Source organism: Mya arenaria, chromosome 12, assembly GCF_026914265.1.
Source record: "Mya arenaria isolate MELC-2E11 chromosome 12, ASM2691426v1".
In the NCBI taxonomy this organism is placed as follows: Eukaryota; Metazoa; Mollusca; class Bivalvia; order Myida; family Myidae; genus Mya; species Mya arenaria.
This window is the reverse complement of record NC_069133.1, coordinates 52,574,199-52,599,668: the sequence shown is the minus strand read 5'-3', so window position 1 is coordinate 52,599,668 and position 25,470 is coordinate 52,574,199. Positions and strand designations below refer to the sequence as shown.

The 25,470-nt window shown below is 37.0% G+C and overlaps 2 protein-coding genes across 2 annotated transcripts; both read right to left on the bottom strand.

The window, feature by feature from the left end:
- Positions 1-596: 596 nt before the first annotated feature.
- LOC128210493 (serine protease inhibitor Cvsi-2-like) lies at positions 597-3,862 on the bottom strand. Its single transcript, XM_052914840.1, has 3 exons — positions 3,771-3,862; positions 2,886-2,999; positions 597-794 (listed from the first exon to the last, which is right to left on the bottom strand). Exons 1-3 carry the CDS (start codon positions 3,802-3,804, stop codon positions 664-666), a joined length of 279 nt encoding a protein of 92 aa, XP_052770800.1. The 5' UTR covers positions 3,805-3,862; the 3' UTR covers positions 597-663.
- A 5,314-nt stretch (positions 3,863-9,176) lies between these two features.
- On the bottom strand, positions 9,177-9,752 carry LOC128210778 (uncharacterized lipoprotein SSP0535-like). Its single transcript, XM_052915127.1, has one exon. The coding sequence runs from the start codon at positions 9,750-9,752 to the stop codon at positions 9,177-9,179; it is 576 nt and encodes a 191-aa protein (XP_052771087.1).
- Positions 9,753-25,470: the final 15,718 nt, after the last annotated feature.

Here is a 25,470-nt window from a genome sequence, read left to right as displayed (position 1 = left end):
CGACACAATGTATCCTTAATCTTGCCGTGTGTTGTAAATTAGACATTCGCGCCAGATAATTTCGATCTTGAAGTCATGTCGGAAATGACGTTTTAAAATAGTGTCCAGCCTCTGCGTGCTGACGTTTGGTAAGAACGTGAAATGAGGCTTGATATTCAAAACAGTTAAAAAAATTATATGACTGTATAGTTTCGCTGTCATTTTTTTAACACAAACATTATAAAACGAGTTTTGGAAGAGTTCTAAAGCTAGCTTTTTACTTTCAATAATACATTTCTATAAACAAGCTACAAGCATACACTTATACATACACTTGTCTTTCAAATTCATTTTTTTATTTCATTAAATGCAAAACACTCCTCTCCGAAAGCATAATACTGCGAGTTCACTTATTAAGAAATCATAATGTATTCAAGTCACTGGTCCACAATTTGCAATCATTATACTGAACAAATCGTTTCACGTTTTGCCTGAGTTGAGCCGGTGTAAAAATGTTAACATATTCCATTGTTATTATATACTTTGTGTATAGGCTTTGAAAATGTGTGTATATGTCCCTCCAAAATATATATATAGACATATAAATACACAAAACATATTTGGTAAATTTATTGTAAAGTTATTTTAAAGACAAAAGACCAAACGTTTATAAATCAATGTGTTCTATTTGCCAACGTTTGGTCGACGAACGCAGCGACACCTGCTGTCTATACAGATCCACATGCGGTTGTTATCGTCGCAAGTGTGGTCTGCCGTGTTGGTGCAGTTGCTGTTGTAAACGCATCCAGTGTTCGCTAAGAACAAAGACAGGTGTTATAAGATGTGCGAAAATGGCTGAACATACTGCATTTGATATATGTATACAAATTGTTCATGTAGATTCAAGAGACATTCGAAGTTTGGAGTCCGAGAGAGATTAACAACCTAACCGGCTTTCCCAGCTCTTCAAGTCGCCTTGACTTGTATAGCATTCACGACTTTTGCGATAGTCATGACATTCACGACCATAAATTAGACATTTAAAACACCTGAAAAACGTTAACAACATTCTCGACATACAAACTTTTAACATCGTTAACGGCATTCACAACACTCTCGACTCCCAAGAAAATGGAAAACATTCGCGACGTCCACGACTTGCTTTACATAAGCAAGAGAACATAACATTCGCCACATTATCAACAAACACAACAGCTATAACGTACGCTACATTAACAACATTCGCCACATTATCAACAAACACAACACCTATAACGTACGCTACATTAACAACATTCGCAACATCTATAGCATTCGCGACATGACCAACACTCACAGGATTAGAAACTTTCGCAATATCTACAACATTTGCAACATTAGCATTAGTTTCGAAATTAACAGATTGATCGACATTAGTTATATACTCAACATTCACTACATTCGCTACACTAATAACATTCATAACACTCGCGCCATTTATACCAGCTATTAGCTACCTAACTTGTGTTGTTGCCAGGAATCATCAACCCGTCAGTATATACTTCCCACAAAATCATTTCAATGTTTACGACACAGCCACCCAACTGTGTAAATAAAAGTGTCTCGCGCTCGCAACTTTGTTAAGCATTTTCATCGGCTAAAACTCAAGAAAGAAATTCAACGCAAGCGCCTTAGCTAGTGGGCCATATCACGCCACTAACCTTTGTTCAGCCAACCAACCGAAGGGTTAATGACCTAGTTTAATCCTTCTATAAGTGAACCCCCCCCCCCCCCCAACAAAAACAACGTGTTTTGATCTTCACTAATTGCCTAATTGTCTTAACAGATCTCAGATTAAGCTGTGCAGTTTCAGTTTTTGAGATTTTATAATAGAAATGGACCCTAAATTGCCCTGAGCAAATAAACAAAAAACAGGAATTTGGCCCATACTGTGACATCAGTGCAATTAGAAGGAGATGCACAGGGTATGATTATCATGCCTAACATTCCTAAAACTAGGCCTTTAAGCTGTATAAGGCTTGAGATCGCTTTTCAAGAAATAGAATCCCTTTTGATGATTAACTCCTTCTTTCCACCAACACGATCACCGCCATGACACGTGCATGCAATAGCGACATATGTTTGTCATATCTGCTTTCAGCTGCAACCCCCACATTCGTTTCAAACCCATTATGACGAACCCGGCAAAACGCTTACTGTCAAAACAAAAACCTGTACACTTACATAAGTAGTTGGACCAAAACCTTCAGATGAACAACTCATGGCGAGGCTCCCTGGTGACATACTGTATTTGCTTATTATTGTAATGCCTTATGAACTGTGATTAGCGTCCGGCAGCACTTAATTTGGGATATGTTTGTTCTTAAGCGAATTTACTTAAATAAATACAAACAGTCCTCTTAACTTAGAATGGGTTCCGGCCATAGTACACATTGACGGAATTCACGTTCATTAGTTATTTTTCAAAATACAACTTGTAAAGCACATGTGGTGCTATTAAAAATTGCTGCCTTGCCCGATTTACGATAATATGTAATGCCCGATTTACCGATAACAGCATTTTCAACGTTAACGACATTCACAACATTTACGAAAGTCTTAACATCAGCAATAGGCGCGGTTTTGCTTGGAAAAGGACAGTGAAAACTCAACTCAAGTCCCTTATAACAGGTTTAAGCTAAGCTCGCTATGTTTATGCTTCTTTATTTTGCATTATATTTACTTCTTAAGTAATAATAGTATTTGGAGTTTAATACTTAATAGTAATAAGTATAACAATACACAACTTTCCGATTATCAAAATTAATTTTTAGCATGCATTTTGTCACATAAGCTTATAATATTTATAATAACCTACTTAAGCCTGTTAAGCCTAAGAAGTTTGAGAAATCAGGGCCTTGTCTTACTTGAACAAGTGCAGATTTGTTGAACACACTCCAAGTGAAAGTTTGAACCGCATTGTATTCCTTGGCATTCGCTGATATTGTTGTTCGGACAGTCGGAGGCTAAGACCACGTACACTGGAATGTATATACTAGTATATGAAGCCACTAATTCAAGTGTGTTAAAGTGACTCGCTCATGTTTTCAGAATAAAAACATAGTTTTTTCCCGGTAATGCACAAGTAAACACTTATTTTAACATGATTTTACTCTATGATATCGAAGTTGCAGAAAAAAAAATACAATTATTGCATAAAAAGTGTATGTTGGTTTTAGTTGGGTTCGAACCCACGCCGGTTAAGTCAAGAAAAGAGTAGAATGCCGGTTAGTCCACACGGCCACTGGGACTTTAACAAAAGGATGGATATGTTGACATTCATAACACCACGTGATAATGTCAATCAATCAATCACGCAACACCAGAGCCGTAATTAATTTTTATTAATGCGATTGAAAAAAAAACGATATTTGAGCAATATCAACATTTGCTGAAGGGTTCCAGCTTTTGGTATTTTTGTTTTAACACTCCTTATGATTTGCCACATTTTTATTTCCTAATTAAAAAAGTGCATTTTGAAAACCATGAGCGAGTTACTTTGAACTTAAAAAAAATGCAATAACTAATCTAACCAACCTCATCGGTCTAGTGAGTATACCTATCTTGACTAGATAAGATATAGGTATTAACCCTTATAAAGGAGAGAAATTGTTACTTTTGATTTTTGACTTTAATAATTATGTTGGAATTTTGCGGAGATAAAGAATTGTGAAAACAGTTCAAGAAGTCAGCTTATCTAAATGTAAATGACTTCTTCATTTTTGATACTATTTAAGAATATATACACTTACCTGACAGTGCAACGAAAAGTGCGACGATTTTCATTTTTCCAGAGAGAAATTACATTCAATGTTCTCAACCAAGGCGAAATTGAGGAATGAGGTTTTCTTATCTGAGACTCCTTTATTGACATGGTTTCGGTGCTCTGTTGATAACGCACAGTTTTGACAATACATGTTACAATGTAAACCTGTAAAATGTAGCAACGCGTTCGTCGATGAAATATCTTAAAATAAAGGAATGCTATTGGTGTATGTATTGGTCCTTTCACGAAATTTTCATTCTATACATGCCGGTACTTCAAACATTTTGAAAAAAATACCAAACTCTTTATTCATCTTAAACAGAAGTGTCCTGGGACTGTAATTGCAAGCTCTTTATTCATCTTTAACAGAAGTGTCCTGGGGCTGTAATTGCAAGCTCTTTATTCATCTTAAACAGAAGTGTCCTGGGGCTGTAATTGCAAGCCCTTCATTCATCTTAAACAGAAGTGTCCTGGGGCTGTAATTGCAAGCCCTTCATTCATCTTAAGCAGAAGTGTCCTGGGGCTGTAATTGCAAGCTCTTCATTCATCTTTAACAGAAGTGTCCTGGGACTGTAATTGCAAGCTCTTTATTCATCTTTAACAGAAGTGTCCTGGGGCTGTAATTGCAAGCTCTTTATTCATCTTAAACAGAAGTGTCCTGGGGCTGTAATTGCAAGCTCTTTATTCATCTTAAACAGAAGTGTCCTGGGGCTGTAATTGCAAGCTCTTTATTCATCTTAAACAGAAGTGTCCTGGGGCTGTAATTGCAAGCCTTTCATTCATCTTAAACAGAAGTGTCCTGGGGCTGTAATTGCAAGCCCTTCATTCATCTTAAACAGAAGTGTCCTGGGGCTGTAATTGCAAGCCCTTTATTCATCTTTAACAGAAGTGTCCTGGGGCTGTAATTGCAAGCTCTTTATTCATCTCTAACAGAAGAGTCATGGGGCTGTCATTGCAAGCTCTTTATTTATCTTAAACAGAAGTGTCCTGGGGCTGTGATTGCAAGCTCTTTATTCATCTTTAACAGAAGTGTCCTGGGGCTGTAATTGCAAGCTCTTTATTCATCTTAAACAGAAGTGTCCTGGGGCTGTAATTGCAAGCTCTTTATTCATCTTAAACAGAAGTGTCCTGGGGCTGTAATTGCAAGCTCTTTATTCATCTTAAACAGAAGTGTCCTGGGGCTGTAATTGCAAGCTCTTTATTCATCTTAAACAGAAGTGTCCTGGGGCTGTAATTGCAAGCTCTTTATTCATCTTAAACAGAAGTGTCCTGGGGCTGTAACTGCAAGCCCTTTATTCATCTTAAACAGAAGTGTCCTGGGGCTGTAATTGCAAGCTATATTCATCTTAAACAGAAGTGTCCTGGGGCTGTAATTGCAAGCTATATTCATCTTAAACAGAAGTGTCCTGGGGCTGTAATTGCAAGCTCTTTATTCATCTTTAACAGAAGTGTCCTGGGGCTGTAATTGCAAGCCCTTTATTCATCTTTAACAGAAGTGTCCTGGCGCTGTAATTGCAAGCTCTTTATTCATCTTAAACAGAAGTGTCCTGGGGCTGTAATTGCAAGCTCTTTATTCATCTCAAACAGAAGTGTCCTGGGGCTCTAATCGCAAGCTCTTTATTCATCTTAAACAGAAGTGTCCTGGGGCTGTAATCGCAAGCTCTTTATTCATCTTAAACAGAAGTGTCCTGGGGCTGTAATCGCAAGCTCTTTATTCATCTTAAACAGAAGTGTCCTGGGGCTGTAATTGCAAGCTCTTTATTCATCTTAAACAGAAGTGTCCTGGGGCTGTAATTGCAAGCTCTTTATTCATCTTAAACAGAAGTGTCCTGGGGCTGTAATTGCAAGCTCGTCATTCATCTTAAACAGAAGTGTCCTGGGGCTGTAATTGCAAGCCCTTCTTTCATCTTAAACAGAAGTGTCCTGGGGCTGTAATTGCAAGCCCTTCATTCATCTTTAACAGAAGTGTCCTGGGGCTGTAATTGCAAGCTCTTTATTCATCTTTAACAGAAGAGTCCTGGGGCTGTCATTGCAAGCTCTTTATTTATCTTAAACAGAAGTGTCCTGGGGCTGTGATTGCAAGCTCTTTATTCATCTTTAACAGAAGTGTCCTGGGGCTGTAATTGCAAGCTCTTTATTCATCTTAAACAGAAGTGTCCTGGGGCTGTAATTGCAAGCTCTTTATTCATCTTAAACAGAAGTGTCCTGGGGCTGTAATTGCAAGCTCTTTATTCATCTTAAACAGAAGTGTCCTGGGGCTGTAATTGCAAGTTCTTTATTCATCTTAAACAGAAGTGTCCTGGGGCTGTAATTGCAAGCTCTTTATTCATCTTAAACAGAAGTGTCCTGGGGCTGTAACTGCAAGCCCTTTATTCATCTTAAACAGAAGTGTCCTGGGGCTGTAATTGCAAGCTATATTCATCTTAAACAGAAGTGTCCTGGGGCTGTAATTGCAAGCTATATTCATCTTAAACAGAAGTGTCCTGGGGCTGTAATTGCAAGATCTTTATTCGTCTTTAACAGAAGTGTCCTGGGGCTGTAATTGCAAGCCCTTTATTCATCTTAAACAGAAGTGTCCTGGGGCTGTAATTGCAAGCTCTTTATTCATCTTAAACAGAAGTGTCCTGGGGCTGTAATTGCAAGCTCTTTATTCATCTCAAACAGAAGTGTCCTGGGGCTGTAATCGGAAGCTCTTTATTCATCTTAAACAGAAGTGTCCTGGGGCTGTAATCGCAAGCTCTTTATTCATCTTAAACAGAAGTGTCCTGGGGCTGTAATTGCAAGCCCTTTATTCATCTTAAACAGAAGTGTCCTGGGGCTGTAATTGCAAGCTCTTTATTCATCTTAAACAGAAGTGTCCTGGGGCTGTAATTGCAAGCTCTTTATTCATCTTAAACAGAAGTGTCCTGGGGCTGTAATTGCAAGCTCTTTATTCATCTTTTACAGAAGTGTCCTGGGGCTGTAATTGCAAGCTATATTCATCTTAAACAGAAGTGTCCTGGGGCTGTAATTGCAAGCTCTTTATTCATCTTAAACAGAAGAGTCCTGGGGCTGTAATTGCAAGCTATATTCATCTTATACAGAAGTGTCCTGTGGCTGTAATTGCAAGCTCTTTATTCATCTTAAACAGAAGTGTCCTGGGGCTGTGATTGCAAGCGCTTTATTCATCTTAAACAGAAGTGTCCAGGGGCTGTAATTGCAATAAGCAAATTAGATTGAACTTTAATTTAAGATTAGAAACTAAGTGTTTTTATTGGCCTGTATATTCAGCTGACTAATAGACTGAATGGAATCACTGAGGCATGTCTAAGGATAAGATCAATATTAAAAACTGGCCCTGGAACAAAGCAGTTGTGATGAATTTAAAGTAATATCGCAGATATTTAGAAAATCCTCACGCCGTATTTGATTTCCCGCTGTTTCTTTTTTGTAATTGTGCATGATTTAATGAATTGGAGGCTGAAATAGAATGAGGCCGCATACATTAACATCAAATATATCCAAACCACATACACATACATGCCGTTGTTACATATATTGCTCGAGCCAAATTAGAACAGTCAGTGCCCTGAAGTCACGATAGGCGTTACATAAACATGTGAAATACTTCCAAATTACGTTCCAAATTAAGATAAATAGCACTAGAAATTGTCTGTTAGAACGTGTTTTTTTTCTAAATTTGGATAGTCATCGAAAGCTCCGTATTGACAATATTGGAAACTAACATTGTTTAGTACGAACAGTAAATTTTGTGGAAATGAAATAAGCTTTTCAATGCAAAAAATGTCTTTTTCCTATTTACTTTTGAGTTATGGAGGAATATGATTTATTTTCAGCATCTTTCGGATCATCATCACCATCCTCCGATGAGAAATAAACAGTCAATTTGAAAAAAACTTTGGTTTCGTGTATTATAAATGTATCAACATGAATTTGTGTTTATGTGTACTAGTCTGTTTAAATAAATGGTCGAAAGATTGTCAAAGCCACGGCTTCATCATTTGCGTTGAAGCCTTGCCGTCGTCATAGGCGTTGAAGCCTTGGCGTAGCCATCCGCGTTAAAGCTTTGGTTTCGTCATCGTCGTTGAAGCCTTGGTGTAGCCATTCGCGCTAAAGCCTTCGTTTCGTCATCTGCGTTTGAAGCCATGGTGTCGTCATCTACGTTTGTATCCTTGGTGTCGTTATCCGCGTTTTAAGCTTTGATTTCGTTATCAGCATTTGAAGCCTTGGTTTCGTTTTTCGCGTTTGAAGCCTTGGTATCGTTATCCGCGTTTGAAGCCTTGGTGTCGTTATCCGCGTTTGAAGCCTTGGTGTCGTTATCCGCGTTTGAAGCCTTGGTATCCTTATCCGCGTTTGAAGCCTTGCTGTCGTTATCCGCGTTTGAAGCCTTGGTGTCGTTATCTGCGTTTGAAACCTTGGTGGCGTTATTTGCGTTGAAGCCTTGATGTCGTTATCCGCGTTGAAGTCTTGATTTCGTTATCCGCGTTTGAAGCCTTTGTGTCCTTATCCGCGTTTGAAGCCTTGGTGTCGTTATTCGCGTTTAAAGCCTTGGTGTCGTTATCCGCGTTTAAAGTTGGTGTCGTTATCCGCGTTTCAAGCCTTGGTGTCGTGATCCGCGTTGGTGTTTTCATTGGCGCTGAAGCCTTGATGTTGTCATTCCTGTTGGTGTTGTCATTAGCGCGGAAGCCTTGATTTTGTGATCTACGTTGGTGTTTTCATTTGCGCTTAAGTATTGGTTTCGTGATTCACGTTGGTGTTTTCATTGGCGCTGAAGCCTTGGTTTCGTGATCCGCGTTGGAGTTGTCATTGGCGCTGAAGCCTTGGTTTTGTGATCCACGTTGGTGTTTTCATTGGCGCTGAAGTCTTGGTCTCGTCATCCACGTTGGTGTTGTCATTAGCGCTGAAGTATTGGTTTCGTGATTTGCGTTGGTGTTTTCATTGGCACTAAAGCCTTGGTGTCGTCACCCGCGTTGGTGTTGTCATTTGCGCTGAAATCTTGGTTTTGTGATCCACGTTGGTGTTGTCATTGGCGCTGAAGCCTTGATTTCCTGATCCACGTTGGTGTTTTTATTAGCGCTGAAGCCTTGGTGTTGTCATCCGCGTTGGTGTTGTCATTTGCGCTTAACTATTGGTTTCGTGATCCACGTTGGTGTTTTCATTGGCGCTGAAGCATTGGTGTCGTCATCTGCGTTGGTGTTGTCATTTGCGCTAAAGCCTTGGTGTTGTCACCCGCGTTTGAAACCTTGGTGCCATTACCCGCGTTGGTGTTGTCATTGGCTATGAAGTTGGGTGTCGTCATGTGCGGTTGAAGCGTTGGTGTCGTCATCTGCGTTTGAAGCCTTGGTGTCTTTATGCGCGTTTAAATTCTTGATGTTGTCATTGGCGCTGATGCCTAGGTGTCATCATCCGCGTTTGAAGCCTTGGTGTCGTTATCGGCATTTGAAGCCTTGCTGTCGTTATCCGCGTTTGAAGCCTTAGTGGCGTTATCCACATTTGAAGCTTTGGTTTCGTTATCCGCGTTTGAAGCCTTGGTGTCGTCATCTGCGTTTGAAGCCTTGGTGTCGTTATCCGCGTTCGAAGCCTTTGTGTCGTTATCCGCGTTTGAAGCCTTTGTATCCTTATCCGCGTTTGAAGCCTTTGTGTCCTTATCCGCGTTTGAAGCCTTTGTGTCGTTATCCACGTTTGAAACCTTAGTGGCTTTATCCACATTTGAAGCTTTGGTGTCGTCATCTGCGTTTGAAGCCTTGGTGTTGTTATCCGCGTTTGAAGCCGTTGTGTCGTTATCCGCGTTAGATGCCTTGGTGTCGTTATCCACGTTTAAAGCCTTGTTGTCGTTATCCGCGTTTAAAGCCTTGGTGTTGTCATTGGCGTTGAAGGTTCGTGTTGTCATCTGCGTTTGAAGCCTTGGTGTCGTTATCCGCGTTTGAAGCCTTGGTGTCGTTATTCGCGTTTGAAGCCTTGGTGTCATTATCCGCGTTTAAAGCCTTGGTGTTGTCATTGGTGCTGACGTCTTGGTGTCGTCACCTGCGTTTGAAACCTTGGTGTCGTCATCCACGTTTGAAGCCTTGGTGTCGTTATCCGCGTTTGAAGCCTTGGTGTCATTATCCGCGTTTGAAGCCTTGGTGTCGTTATCCGCGTTTGAAGCCTTGGTGTCGTTATCCGCGTTTAAAGCCTTGGTGTTGTCATCCGGGTCTGAAGCCTTGGTTTCGTCATCCGGGTCTGAAGCCTTGGTGTCGTCATCCGCGTTTGAAGCCTTGTTTGGTCCCGTCATCTGCGTTGAAGCCTTGTTGTCGTTATCCGCATTTGAAGATTTAGTGTCGTCATCCGCGTAACCGCCTTGTTGTCGTTATTGACGTTGAAGCCTTGGTGTCATAAGTTCCGTCAGAGTGTACTATAGCCGGAACGCAAGAGTGTCAATAAATGATCTATGTCGTTACTTCAATAATAAATGTTACAAAAGTAAAAAACTATTTTTAGTACTGGGAAAAAAATAAATGTGCACAATGGTACCGCGAAATACCGAAAATAAGACTCTGTTATAAATCCTAACAAAGACCAAAACCTTGATCCTAATTAAAACGGGCCACCAATGACTACGACAGATCTTTATTGAGCCTCCAAACTTATCATAAACAACTAATTCATTTTCCTAAACATTCAATGCAAACAGACATCATTTAAGTTTGGAAATACATGACATTTCTAGCGTTTCATCTATATAATAAACAACTATTTCATTAAAATTCAGTTCAAACTCAATTTATTTAAACTTGAAGTTTAGGACCGTAAATTTTTCATGGAATCCATGTTGCATCACACCGGAAGGCAGCAAGTTCTAATTTCAGCAAATACCGAAAGTAGAATACTAAATTTATACTAGTAGCTTACTTTCCTGCCACTCGGAATTAAATGGTACTGTAACATTTGAAAAATCAAGTGATGACCCTTTGCAAGATGGCCGCACGTGTTTTTACTGATCAATTATTTTTGTGAAAAATTCATAATGGGGATTGATAAAGGGACCTATAGGATTCGTATTAGGACTTTTTGTATGCCGGGACGTGTGAGGAATAGACTCCATGGACTAAAATTGTGCAGACAAAGTGTTTCATTGTGTTAACGGTTGTTGGTTGCACTTTCATTGCTCGTGATACCATGTTGCGATGTCGAGGTCAACCCCGGCCCCGGTTAGGAAATCGGGGGGGAGTTGTAGATGATACACTAAATACACTGTTTACCGAAGAAGAAGTTCTTCGAGCTATTAATGCCCTCGCTGTAGGCAAAGCTCCAGGGCCAGATGGTATACTTGCCCAGTTTATTAAAACTACTAAGGATTTGACATTACCATTTATAACTCGATTATTCAACCGTGTATTTGAGTCGGGTCAATTTCCTGATAAATGGTTTGAGAGTATTATTTGTCCTATTCATCAGTCTGGCTCAATGTATGATAATAACTACCGAAGTATATCACTGATAAATTCAATTTGTAAAATATATTCTTCCTTACTTACAGTTGGGCAGAAAACAATGGTAAAATCGATGAGTCCCAGGTAGGCTTTCGATCTGGTTATTCAACGATTGATCATATTTTTACTCTTAATACAATAATACAAAGGGGTAGGGTATATGTCCTATACGTTGACTTCGCCAAAGCTTTTGATAATATCCATCATCCTGATCTATTTTCATGTTTATCTCGCAAAGGCATTACTTGCAAATTTTTGTTAACATTAAAAGCGATTTATGGAAACCTTGTCGCGCAAGTCAGAACAAGTCATGGCCTTACACAAAGATTGAGATGTTTAAAGGATACACGCCCGGGTGACATTTCTAGTCCTCTGACTTTTGTTTTGTTTATAAATGACCCCTGTACATATTTAAGAGATCACTGCAACTCGGGAATCATTGTATCAAACGAAATACCTGACATACTAACGCTAATGTTCGCTGACGACGTTGCAAACCCAGCTGAAACAATAGTACAATTTCAGCGGCAAGTTAATACAATTAAAACATTCTGTGGATGACAGTCAATGTAAATTAAACTGAGATTATAGTATTTCGTAACGGTGGACCTCTGCGAGGAAGGGAAAAGTGGTCATTCGGTGTTACGCCAATTAAGGTTGCTTCATTTTATAAATACATGGGCTTGAGATTTACTCCAAAGCTGTCATGATCCAAAGCCTTAAGTAAGTTAGCTATAGAAGCTACCAAATCGGTTAACTGCATCTAAGGTTTTCAACGTAAATTTGGATATCTTAACTATGCTGAAAGTTTTAAGATATTTGATTCTATGGTGAAACCTGTATTGCTTTATGGATCCGAAATATGGGGTACAAAATATTCTCCTATAGTAAAGCGTGTTCAAATTCAATGCTGTAAAAGGTTTTTAGGAGTGAATAAGTCTGTCAATAATGGTGTTGCTCTTGGGGAATGTGGTCGTTTACCTCTTCTTTTGGACTATACATGCAGATTTATAAAGTATTGGTGCAATTTACTTATTATGCCGAACATAATATCCAAAAAACTGTTGTATATGTTAGAACGGCTAGATGACATAGGTAGGCGAACATGGGCTTCTGGGGTTAGCGAAACCTTGTTTAAATTTGGGTTTGGCTTCGTATGGGTTAGTCAGGAAGTTGGCGATATACAGTTATTCATTGAAACGTTCAAATGTCGTGTATCAGATAGTTTCTATAATATTGCTAATATTGTTATATATTCATGGAAATGACAATGGTATTTTGGAATGACATTGCTGTAAATATGTTCTGTATTATGGGCCGGTGGCCGTAAATTAATTAAGTAACTTGACTTGACTTGAAAATCTCAGAATTTGTTTGTAATACAGGACACGTGTATCATCAGCGTCGGTACTTCACATTGGGTAGCTAGTTTACACCCGGCACGATTCTATGAAAAGAGCTAGATTTTCGGAACATTTTTATTTTTATTTTATAAGAGCAGTGATTCAATACTTCTGATAAACTTGATGGGAATGGACTTGCGGCAACTTTGAACTCAAGTCTTGATAGCGTCTTAGCTGGTCAAGCCATACTGCCATACTGCAGTTCTTGGGTGTAGAGATCGCTTCATTTACATGAAATCAACACGAGTTCCTGCATACAATGTATAAACATGCACTCTTCCTACCCACTCTATCCAAGCACCTTGTCTTTGATCTACTTATGATAATGATGTGTTATATGAGTGATATAATTATAAATATGTTTCATGGTGTGCGTGAATTAACCCATGATATTCGATTCCACGTGCAATAAATCAAAAGACTTATATGTTCTTTCAATTTAATTTCATGAACATCTATGATATAAACTATTGTCTTATAAAAAAATCGATCTCTTATATGTAACTGCTCTGGAATCGACGTTAACTTTATTGAAGACACTTATTAAAACACATAATACTATACAAAAGGGGGATAATAACATCAAAACGAATTATTTAAAATAACTACCATTAATTTTCATTTTCAAATTGTAGGCAACATGTGATTCAACATAAATTTAACAATGGTTATAAACATTTTGCGAAAACATTGCAATAGAGTGTGATTCTTTTATGTCTTGATATGACATTTCAACATTTTCCTGATGTACAATCATTAATTATACTATTAAAACAAGAAATTTACACAAATTTTTAATCAAATAATTGTTCCACAAACCAGAAAAAACGTGTCTGTTGTGATACTTTTGTATTCTTCGTGTTCAACTTTGTATTACTCGTATTGTTTTATTTCATTATACATTAACTTCGTTAACATTCACAAAATGACAGATGAAATGAAGAAAAAAACATGCTCATCATGCCTACCATAAATATAACGTTTAACTTCAGTGTAAATTGACAAGACACGGCCAGCCGATCGATACCCGAATGACCAATCAGTGTCAAGATTGGGCAGGGCTTATCAATTGCCCGTTGCTATCCGTCATGACATCCAGCACTCTGAATTGATTAACAGTAGTGTAATATGTTCTTTTCTGTCTGTTTATTTACTTAAACTAAGTGAAACAACGGCATGAAATAACAAATGTATTCCTCATTACTGAAATAAAGTACAGACAAATAAGTAATGCCGAAATACAGACTCAATATGCATCATATGTGTATGTAAAAGTTACCTTTTGTAGAATGTTAATGAAGATAATTCATTAAAATTGTATAAAATAAGTTATTTATCAAGGACATGTAGAATAAAAGCCAGCAAAATCCATTGCGTTTTTGACAATTTCTCTAAACCTACGTTGTGGTTGTTTACTTTAGTTTCGAAAGGAAAATTTAATAATATTTGATTAACATAAATTCTGGGACAGGGACCAATAACATCTTTCTCCCAGCTAACTTTGAGTTTAAAAATAGAGACTTTCTTTCTTTGTGATAAAGTTGGATGTTATTAGGTAATAATATATTCTTATAGACTAATGCTTAAATATTTAATTATGTCTACCTGAATCAAGTTTGGCATTTAATTAATAACAATAAACTAATGTTATACTTGCTTTTTTGGTACCACTTTCAATTCTATTTTTATTTGATCACCAAATATAACTTCTGTATATTGTTATTGTGTGCTTCTGTGTACTTGTCAGATGGCAGTTACTAGGGGGTCACGTGACAAAGTTGATATAGCCTTATCGCTATCCGGTTGTCCGGTATTGTGTATTTCTTCGACCGTTCGATACCGGGTTCTTAGAAATCGCATAGCAAGTTTGAAAGTATAAGATTGCAGATTGGAACATTTGAAAATGTCATTTAAAACCCTCCAATGCTTATGGAAAATATTAAGACAATAAATTTACCATTCCATAAAATTGTGCGATATATTGTTGTTAATTGTCAATGTACATCAAAGGGAGGTAAACGTAAGTGAGGTTTAACTAGTGTGGTACACATTCCGACATCTACGTTCTACTGAATATGGCATCGGGGTAGTTAACAAATAGTTTCCTGCAATATTATTGAGAAAAAGTTTTATTTTTTAATAAAATCAATATGTCTGACCTATAAGCTGTGTTTAATAATTGACAAACATTAAATCATTACAGTTTTATTTTATTACATGTAAACACAAAAAAAAACTGTAAGTCATACTGACAGAACGCCTTACAATTTTAATCAGATTAAAACAAATATAACAGTCAAAACCGCTTAACCGATGGCGATGGTTTATCACAATGTCTGTGTACAATGTAAGAAGTAAATATATACTAACTTACCCTAAACATGTTTCGGAAGAGTTTTATCGAGGCGCTAGTACCCAGCCATCATTTCCATGAGCTAGGGGCTATGCATCTATTCATATATTAGTCTTCTTTGAGAAAGAATCCCTGTGAAGAAATATGTGATATCTTAAATATGTTTGAACTTTATATTCACATTTCGCTGCAAAGATGCAATAACTTTGATTGACCTGTTGTTGTCCGCGTTTTTGACCGGGATGCCACAAATTTGTATTGCATGTAATCTTCCTTGTCTTATGTTCCATGTTATGGTAAATGGTCTATGAATCCGTACGATAATGGGCGGCGTTACCGCCAAATCATTCACTTGAACTTGTATAAAATCCTGTTTTAGCGTGATGCGGATGTAGTACTGTGACATTGTCATTTTTTACAGACTTGATTGACTGAATTTATATAAAATAATTGATTACTTTCATTTTTTTCATGATACATCTTGAATATATCATGCATTCTGTTGAGGCTTGTTGTAATTTTATGGGGGGGTTTATAATCAAACAACTACATAGCTGTTGTCAGCTTCATTTTCAGGATGCATGACTAGGAGATTTATTTTATTTTCATGTTTACACTGTTTCAGTCTTGGTACTACTTTGATTATTCAAATTTGCTATCGGACATCCAATCAAACTGCAGAGCGTAGTTATACATGACGTAAGTGAAGTGTAGAGTGGCCGCAATGGTTGATATCTGGTGCATCGGTCCAAGGTCAAGTGCCCTGGTAAAAACTGATCGACTGCACATTAAATACCTCGGTGCATATCGTGGCAGATGTCCAAAAATATTAAGTACAAAACAGATAATAGTAAAGAAAGGTTTGAAACTGTGAATGGTGTTATTGTGTAGCCTTGACATAAACCAGGGGAGACCTTTTTCAAGAAAATGAAGACATATAGTGGAAATGCAATAACCCACAAAACCTTTCATGGCAAGTGGTGAAGCATTATTGCGTACCACACAACAAATCATGTTAAAAGAATGAGACCATATTTCACAAAACTCATTCAAAGGAGTGAAATTCCGGAGGAAACGGGCTTCGCAGGAAAATCACAGCGATTATTCTGACAGTTTATCGAACATCTGTCTTTTACAGGATTTAATTAAATGGAGAAAAATCTAGAATGTTTCATTTCAACATCGTACGAAATTCTAAACATTAAAGGGTCGTTCATTAAGGTATTTTAAAAATAAATGCACCCTTTTTGTCACTGGGAAATGGTATATCTATCCTTGATTGGCTCTAAAGTACATATAATTGATAATCTGTTGAACACGACAATGTCACGCTAGTTAAAACACCATGTATTACGCCTTTAAATCTGGCATGCAAATACACAAACACACTAATTCGACCGTTCAGCCTTGGAAAAATAACTGATCTCCCACCCAAGATAAGTAAAATTAAATATTTGGCCAAACACAAAAACAAGACAAACAATGAGTCAGACGCCTGTGGTCATTAGCATGCGTTTTAATAGCGTCGAAGGCATCTTTTATTCTGTCCAAAACTGATGACACATCAACGTGATATGACAGCAGGGTCAAAACAGCCATTACTGTATAGACATAAATTCGTATTTTACATTTTCCATAGTTCGAAATATTATTGGCCAAATGCAAAATCTTGTACCTTGTAGCATCTGTAATCGGCAGAATTTTTGGGATTAAATGTTGAACCGTTTATAACAGTATTATGGGTGTAGGTTAGAATGCAATGCTTTCAGTAGATGCAGAAAATGCGTCACGTATAAGTGTTTAAAATATTCATCCGAAATATAAATATACAGCATACACAAATCTACAAACAACTAACAGCTATGACAGATTCAGAACAAAGGGAAATAACTGCAATGCATATAACTCGTTAAACTCCGAATGTGTACGGAAAGAAATGAATATGCATACAGCGCCCCCTGTTGTCATAATTCGTTATGCCTGTTACTTGGCAACCGCATTATGGCTAGTTCATTTAGCTTGCATAATTCTGCTCGTCTAATTTAGACTGCTTCATTCGGATAAGTCTATAATGCTTCGTGATTGTTGTATTGTGCCTACTTAAAATTCTATTCGAACTCCAACTTTATAATAAACATAAGGAAGTTATGTAGATTGTAACAAAAGATGCATTAATTAAATGATAATTTACAGACATTTTAACAAAGTGAAGTTAGTATATAATGCTGTAATTGTAATAGCTCTAAATAGGATTGGAATGTCAACATGCAGAATGCAAATGCCATCATGCAATACGACATGTCATAATGCATATTGTAAGTTTCATATCCCGAACGGAAATGTCGTCAAGCGTAATTGTTTACCTGAATACCATTACATAGATACTAACAGTCTTTATTGCAATATGACAAGAACATATATTTCTTAAACCGACGCTAAGAATGTTTGTTAATGTTTTCAGAAGAAACATACATTTTTAAATGACGAAATCATCTCAAATCATCTTATTCACGCTTAGGGAAATCATATTAAGTGTAACATTAATCATGCCAGTGGTAAAATATTATGTTGGAAAATACATTTAAACCCGAATTCAACTTTACATTGTTTCACAAGACCACAAGGCGAAATAATAATATTACTTATTTACAACACTATCTGTCTTGATAAGGCAAAAAAAAAATTGTTTGTTTAGGGTAACCTTCCCAAAATTTCTAGGTAGGGTAGGTAGCGATTTTTTTTTTCAAAATTTGTCGTAAGTTCAGAGTGTTTTCTTGCACATGGCAGTCTTTCCTACATTACTGTCATTGCCTGACTTTGTTTTATCATATAAACAATAATTCTGATTAAAATCTGCATTTATCCGCCCTTTGTAACTCTCTATTCGCTAACGAATACTTTTTTGGCTCAGAAACGGAAAAAAATAGTTAGGGTCGGCGCATTTTTATAGGTAAGGTCGGAATACCCGAAACAGACATATTTTTATTAGGCCTAACAGACGTTATACACGTGTTCATCCATGAATGTTCCAAATGATGATAAGAAAACAGTCACGATATAAGTACATTGCCCCATATTTCGTACATAGTGTAAATACATGTACATATACAAAGGTCCGTCGAAAATGTACAAATGTCTTAATGAAATTAGAAACAAAGATAACGTATAAAAACATACGTTACTTGGCGCCAAACGTTTTTAAAACGTGTAACAAAACGCGTGTTCTTATTCATCATAGAAAAAAATATGCGAGAAAGAATGCATTGTATATCATATACCTGATAATGTTGGGCAATATTATTGACAACAATTTAGTCTTCCTGTCGGAATATGGTGATAGCCCCGGTGTCAGTAAATGGTGATAGCCTTGGTGTCGGAATATGGTGATAGCCTTGGTGTCAGTTAATGGTGATAGCCCTGGTGTCAGTAAATGGTGATAGCCCTGGTGTCAGTAAATGGTGATAGCCCCGGTGTCAGTAAATGGTAATAGCCCTGGTGTCAGTAAATGGTAATAGCCCTGGTGTCAGTAAATGGTAATAGCCCTGGTGTCAGTAAATGGTAATAGCCCTGGTGTCAGTAAATGGTAATAGCCCTGGTGTCAGTAAATGGTGATAGCCCTGGTGTCAGTAAATGGTGATAGCCCTGGTGTCAGTAAATGGTGATAGCCCTGGTGTCAGTAAATGTTGATAGCCTTAGTGTCAGTAAATGTTGATAGCCTTGGTGTCAGTAAATGTTGATAGCCTTGGTGTCAGTAAATGGTGATAGCCCTTGTGTCAGTAAATGGTGATAGCCCTGGTGTCAGTAAATGGTGATAGCCTTGGTGTCAGTAAATGGTGATAGCCCTGGTGTCAGTAAATGTTGATAGCCTTGGTGTCAGTAAATGGTGATAGCCCTGGCGTCAGTAAATGGTGATAGCCCTGGTGTCAGTAAATGGTGATAACCTTGGTGTCAGTAAATGGTAATAGCCCTGGCGTCAGTAAATGGTGATAGCCCTGGTGTCAGTAAATGGTGATAGCCCTTGTGTCAGTAAATAGTGATAGCCTTGGTGTCAGTAAATGGTGATAGCCTTAGTGTCAGTAAATGGTGATAGCCCTGGTGTCAGTAAATGGTGATAACCTTGGTGTCGGTATATGCTGATAGCCTTGGTGTCAAGTAAATGGTGATAGCCCTGGTGTCAGTAAATGGTGAAAGCCTATGTGTCAGTAAATTGTGATAGCCCTGGTGTCATAAATGGTGATAGCCTTGGTGTTGGTAAATGGTGATAGCCCTGGTGTCAGTAAATGGTGATAACCTTGGTGTCAGTAAATGGTAATAGCCCTGGCGTCAGTAAATGGTGATAGCCCTGGCGTCAGTAAATGATGATAGCCTTAGTGTCAGTAAATGGTGATAGCCCTGGTGTCAGTAAATGGTGATAACCTTGATGTCAGTAAATGGTGATAGCCTTGGTGTCGGAATAAGGTGAAAGGCTTGGTGTCGGAATAAGGTGAAAGGCTTGGTGACAGAATATTGTGATAGCCTTGGTTTCGGAAAATGGTGACAGCATTGATGACAGAATTTTTTGATAGCCCTGGTGCCGGAATATGGTGATAGCCTTTGTGTTGGAATAGAGTGATAGCCTTGGTGTCGGAATAAGCTGATATACCTGGTGTCGAAATAGGGTAATAGCCTTGGTGTCGTTGTTGTCGTCGTCCTCGTAGGAACAAATGAACCTTGGTATTATTACAACAACCGATCAATATTTCAAATGAAACTGTTAACACAGGTTTTCAGAAACTTACGGACTTACACAAAAAGACGAGCGGAGGCGTTCGTTCCGTGTTCACATAGAATCAGCGGGGGTCACATGTTAACCACGACTAATGTGCATACACCGTTTATGGATTTTAATGCAGACAACACGATCGACAAACGGATGCCTATATTATGTACTTCTCAGGCGACAAAACATGGTTTAGACAATCATGTAAGCTTTTATGGCTGTGCATTTCTCATGAACATTCGACTGTAATTTATTAACAGAACGGAAAACGATAAGATTCACAATTGTAATGCCCATCGCATTTTACTTTATTTTAAACAATCGGCGTTGTCATTTATAAAACTCGTTGTTAAAACATTCTTTAATTCATAGCCTTCTTCAAACTCATACCATGCCCGTTTTGAACAGGAATCACAATCAGTATACTACTGTGTTTTTGCCTTGTTTAATAATGAATCATCAAAGAGCCACGGAGTGTAAGTGTTTTCAAAAGTATTTATCATTTTTGGATGGATACAACTTTTTGAATTGTCATGTAATATTTTTGTGTTCGGTTGCAAATACTTTTTTAACAAATTCGCCAGAAAGGTATTTTCGTAAACTTTACTCCAATCTTTAACAACCAAACCATATAGTCCAAGAGCTGGTGTGTTGTTGTTTTTTATTTACAAGTCCCTAATATTAGATCTCGTTTTTCTTCTTTTCATATGTGCTACTCTTGTGTTTAGAGATAAATAATCAAACACAGCGCTATGTAAATAAATGTGTCCTTCTTTTCAATTAAAATAGTTTTAAGAATTCCCCCAAAAAGTTATTTTCGTATGCCACAGTGGGCGCAATCACCGGCAGAGGACACGTGACACATCTTAATTGTCTTCTGTTAGCCACATCGCTGCTTTCTTCTTTATCCAAAAGTGGGTGTTTTATGAGGATCCTTGAACCACGTGTTATTTTGCACGAGAAGGATCCTTAATTTTCGCGCAGATTTTCTGTAGCATTGTTGTAAATGAGAAGGTCATAGATACTCATATAAACAGTTCCAAAAGAAGCAATAGACAATTTCCCCTTTTATAATTAATGAGCTATTGTCAGTGGTATGCACTGCCAGAGGGACTGACTCCAGGAAGGCGCAGACATGTACATTTGTAAGTGCTACTGGATCAATTTCCATGCAGTAAATTGTGTTAAACTCGTCTTTTTTTAAATAAATCGAGGTATTGTGATATTCCTTCGGTTATGTTGTCATTGCCGGCTGCGTCGTCCCAGATGTCCCAAAACTTTAAACCTTGCCTTAACTCAAACCGTGTTTAGGATATACAAATTAAATTTATTAGTCATTTGTCAGAGACAATACGCACAGTTTATGAAGGGGTCATAACTATGGCATCTGAGAAATACTACAGGCGTTGTCATTGGCTTGCTATGACCTTATTTATATTCCTGGTCCGTCATGATCATTTAATGTTGACATGGTGATTCATGAAAATATAATAAAACATGAGACAAGTTAATGCTGTCGTATGTACATTCGGGATCAAACCGAGTTTTTATGTTGATGTCTTCTGCTTCCGCACTGAAGACAGGAGTTCGCAGTCAGATTTAACCGGGTTACAACTACCCAGCCTAACAATAGTCCATATATAAATGATAAATCACATGCTGCACGTCCATAGACTAAACGAACACGTCACAATCAATATGCCAATCACAAAAGACAACATTAAAATGTACATAAAACAGCTTTTATTTGATAATTTTTATAGCACCATCTTGGAACAACTTACAACTTCTACGATTACCAAGGTAAAACTGATAATAGTTTCTCAGGACGTTACACACAAATTTTCGTTTCTTGTTATGGTTTCCCAACAATCTCATGTGCTGAGCAGACAAAGATAGTCGATGAGGTGGATTTTGAATGAAGTCACTGTTCAAAAAAGGAATTACCCATATTGGGTTGCGTAATTGCCCAATTTTAAAGCAGTAATGTTATGCTGCCAATACAAAATATTTGCTGGCAATTGTCATATGAGACATGATCAGAATTTGTGAAAGCATTACGTGCCCAAGGCAATTCTCTTGCAAAATTGGTTTTCTACAAATGAAAGTACTGAAAATGGAATTTGAAATGGTTTCTAATCAAACTTATATCACTATAAGAATACAAGCTTCAATCAGTTCGCATTATGACCTATCTCTCCACATAGTGCTGAATTATAGCAAAACGTTGAATATCTTAACGCGTTTAGGAAATTGTTATACTCTTATTCAAAGGAAAATTGTCATAAAACTGATCTTACTGTTGATGAAAGCTTGAAAAAATAATTTCAATCGGGAAATAGAACTGCAGACAGACCGAGTCAATAGTTGGTCAGAAAGTTGAAATGTGTCTGCTAAAGTGCAAGTTTAATTATCTTGGAATAGTTTTTTACTCCCCGTGGCTCATTTTCAGATGCCCAAAATATAATCGCAAGCCGAGCTTTTTATAACGCACAAGTATTTGCATAAATTTACGGACCATACTATTCAACATTAGTTAAATTTGTTTGATAAGCTTATTTTGCCAATTGTAAACGATGGAAGTGAAGTCTGGGGTTTTGTCAAAGGCAACGCCGTAGAGCGAATAAATATACAATAGTCTACAAAATTGTTGGGTGATAACAGAAGTACACAGAATGATTTTATTTATGGTGAGTTTGGACGCGTAAATTAACAGACAATAAGATTCAATAAAATTGTAAAGAAGTGGGTTAAGTTATTACGTATATGAGATAAAAAGTTCATTAAGAAAATGTATCTTACTTTATTGAATGAATGTAAAAGGTACTATGATTAAAAAGTTGGTGTTCGTTATTACGAGATATGTTAAGTTCACTCGCTTTTATTTATGTATGGCTCTGTCAAAAAGTAGGGAATGATAAATTAAATTAAAGTTTGTATAAAATATAACTTTTCACTTCAACAAATTATTTCCGTGTGTATTGTTACGAGACTGAATATTTACACAAGTTTGCAAATATAATAAGTCTCTCTAGTATGTTACCTTAATAGTTTTAAAGTAATATTACCTGATTCAGGTCAGACCTTCGCAAACAGTATTTTTTTTACGTCGAGTGATTTTCCTTAGTCTCCTACAGGTTTTGAATAGGTTGTCTGACATAGGAAGTTACCGATATTTGCAAATATAAATCTCATCATAGAACAATTATTGCTGTGTATATGTATGTGTATACTCTTTATTACCACTTATCAGTGATAATACATACAAAGTTAATGACATGTTAATTTAATAAATGGATTGCAATTTGAAATATTTTGTTTTACTGAGCTTATAAAGTTGATGTATTTAATTATTCGATTAATATTTTTATTTTGGTTGTTGTTTTTAGTTTTGTTATATGTATGCATTGAATCCCCTGAAAACACTATATCATATATTTATTTGTCCACATGGGTCATGGCCTTCTAGTCATTCAGAAATAATTATCTTAAATCTTGAATCTTTAAACACCAGAAATGTATACTGCATGTAATACCGAATGGAATTTGACCGCCTTGAGGTCGTGAATAAAATACGTTTGGTTATAGCTCGGACGACCAAATCAATTGACCCCATACTCCAACGACCGTAATCAGAGGCAAAGGCAATCGTTTACTCTGACTTAATAATGGATTTGTGTCGCCAGCTCGATGCTTGGAGACAGATAGCTCGACTATTACCCTACTCTTAGGGAAATCAGTTAGGCGCTGCAACCTTCCAATTTCGTTTCTCACTTAAAAGGCAATTAAACTATTCGAGGGAGATATCATGAAAGCTAAATGCCTACCACCAAAACTAATTGTGCTACTCTTAAAGGCACAATGCTCAAACCCGTAATCCAGGCACTCAAAGTGAAATACACTACGTAACAAGACAACGGACAAAAAAAAAACACAGATATATTAGAACGTCGTTTTTTATGAAAGCTTTGGTTATCGTTTTGAATCAGCTCGGATGAACAAGTATAGTCAGGCACCCATTTGTCACAGTTCCCTTAGGTATATTTAAATGATGTACTTCTATATTAAAATAACGATTTAATCATTGTACAAATCATTTTGGTAAGACAAATAAAAAGAAAAGCGTAAGCGTGATTATCATTGTGTTGCAATTAATCCAGATGACTCCACGATGTCACTTTTACAGGGAAGATTATCTCACGGATCTTGTAGGAATCCCAAACGATTGTTTGAAATCAGAGTTCATGTAGTCATATAGTATCAATTTTCTGAAATCATGTGTTTAAATTGCATAATTGAATTAGTTGCTGTTGATGTTGTTGTTGATGGTGGAGCTGGTGGTGGAGGTGGTGGTGTTTTACAATGCACACCGTGAAATAAGTTTTCTGTTTCTATGGAAAATATTAATATATATGCGAGTTTATATAATACTTCAACGAGTTTGCACTCCAAGGTGAAGCACTGTTATGTCGGATATAAAAAGTACAGTTCATTGATTTGGTCTTCTGTAGCAATACGAAGTGACGGGCTGTCCTTTTGGAATAGCAAAACTATACATAAACCTAGCTTGATCAGTCGATCGGAGTTCATATGGTCATCAGACGTTATCTGAGATGAAATAGGCTAAATAGATTTGTATTGTATGAAACAATAAAAGTGAACAAAGCGTCGACGGGGAAAATAATGAGTCTTTTTAAAGGGACAGTACCTAAATGTCAAAAGGTTTAATAAGTTATTGGTTTAAAAGTTAAAAAAAAAGTTAGACTTTCGACGACTATACTTGTTTCTGTAGTTTTAATATATATATTAAGTCTAAGCACAAAGTGAATAACTGTATATATAAACAGCCATCAGACAAAGCCTTGTCTAAGTGCTCGCACTAAACTTTCAATGAAAACCCTAGCACAAAGGTACCATGACGTTTAATCTTATCGAATATCTTTTATGCATGCCAACGATAAACACAACAGAACAGATATATATATATACACATTTACAATTGTTAAAGCGAATGCGTAAAGAACACGTTTTTCCCTTGCAAACTTTATTATCTCAATATTATACTGCTTCTACAATCTGTGAAAAAAGAACTTGGTTCTAGAATGTAGCAGGTACTGAGATCAATATCATTACCTGTGCAGGTGGTTAGGTCAATACATGTAACTATGCAGGATTTTTCTCGTGTTAGCGTAAAGTTTTTTATTAGAGCAGTTTAAACAACTACGTTTGTACGTTATTTATAACATTTTCCGATGGTCTTTGAAATATCGATGATTATGACCAATGCACTTGATGATTATCGATGATAATAATATTTGAAATTCAATTTTTCTTCATTTAAATTTCGGTTTGAAAACTTATATCGCCAATTTAGACAATATAGACCAGGCAATGTGCTGAGAGGAATATGATAACCAGAGAATGTACATGAATATTATTTTGACTTAACACTCTAGGAAAAATGTTCCTTCTTATTTTTTTTAGCTTCATTCGCATCAGTTTACGATAGAAAATAGCGATAATATTTATCGATAAGATTGTCTTTCCTCAGTGGTTGTTTTTGTATTTCTGACTTCAAGCTATTTCAATTGCGAACTCATCTATAGTGTACATTCCTAGTTGTTTTTGTTGTTGTTGTTGATTTGGTATCCTATTGGTTTTGTAATACATAAACTATTTTGTATTATAAGAATGAAATTCGA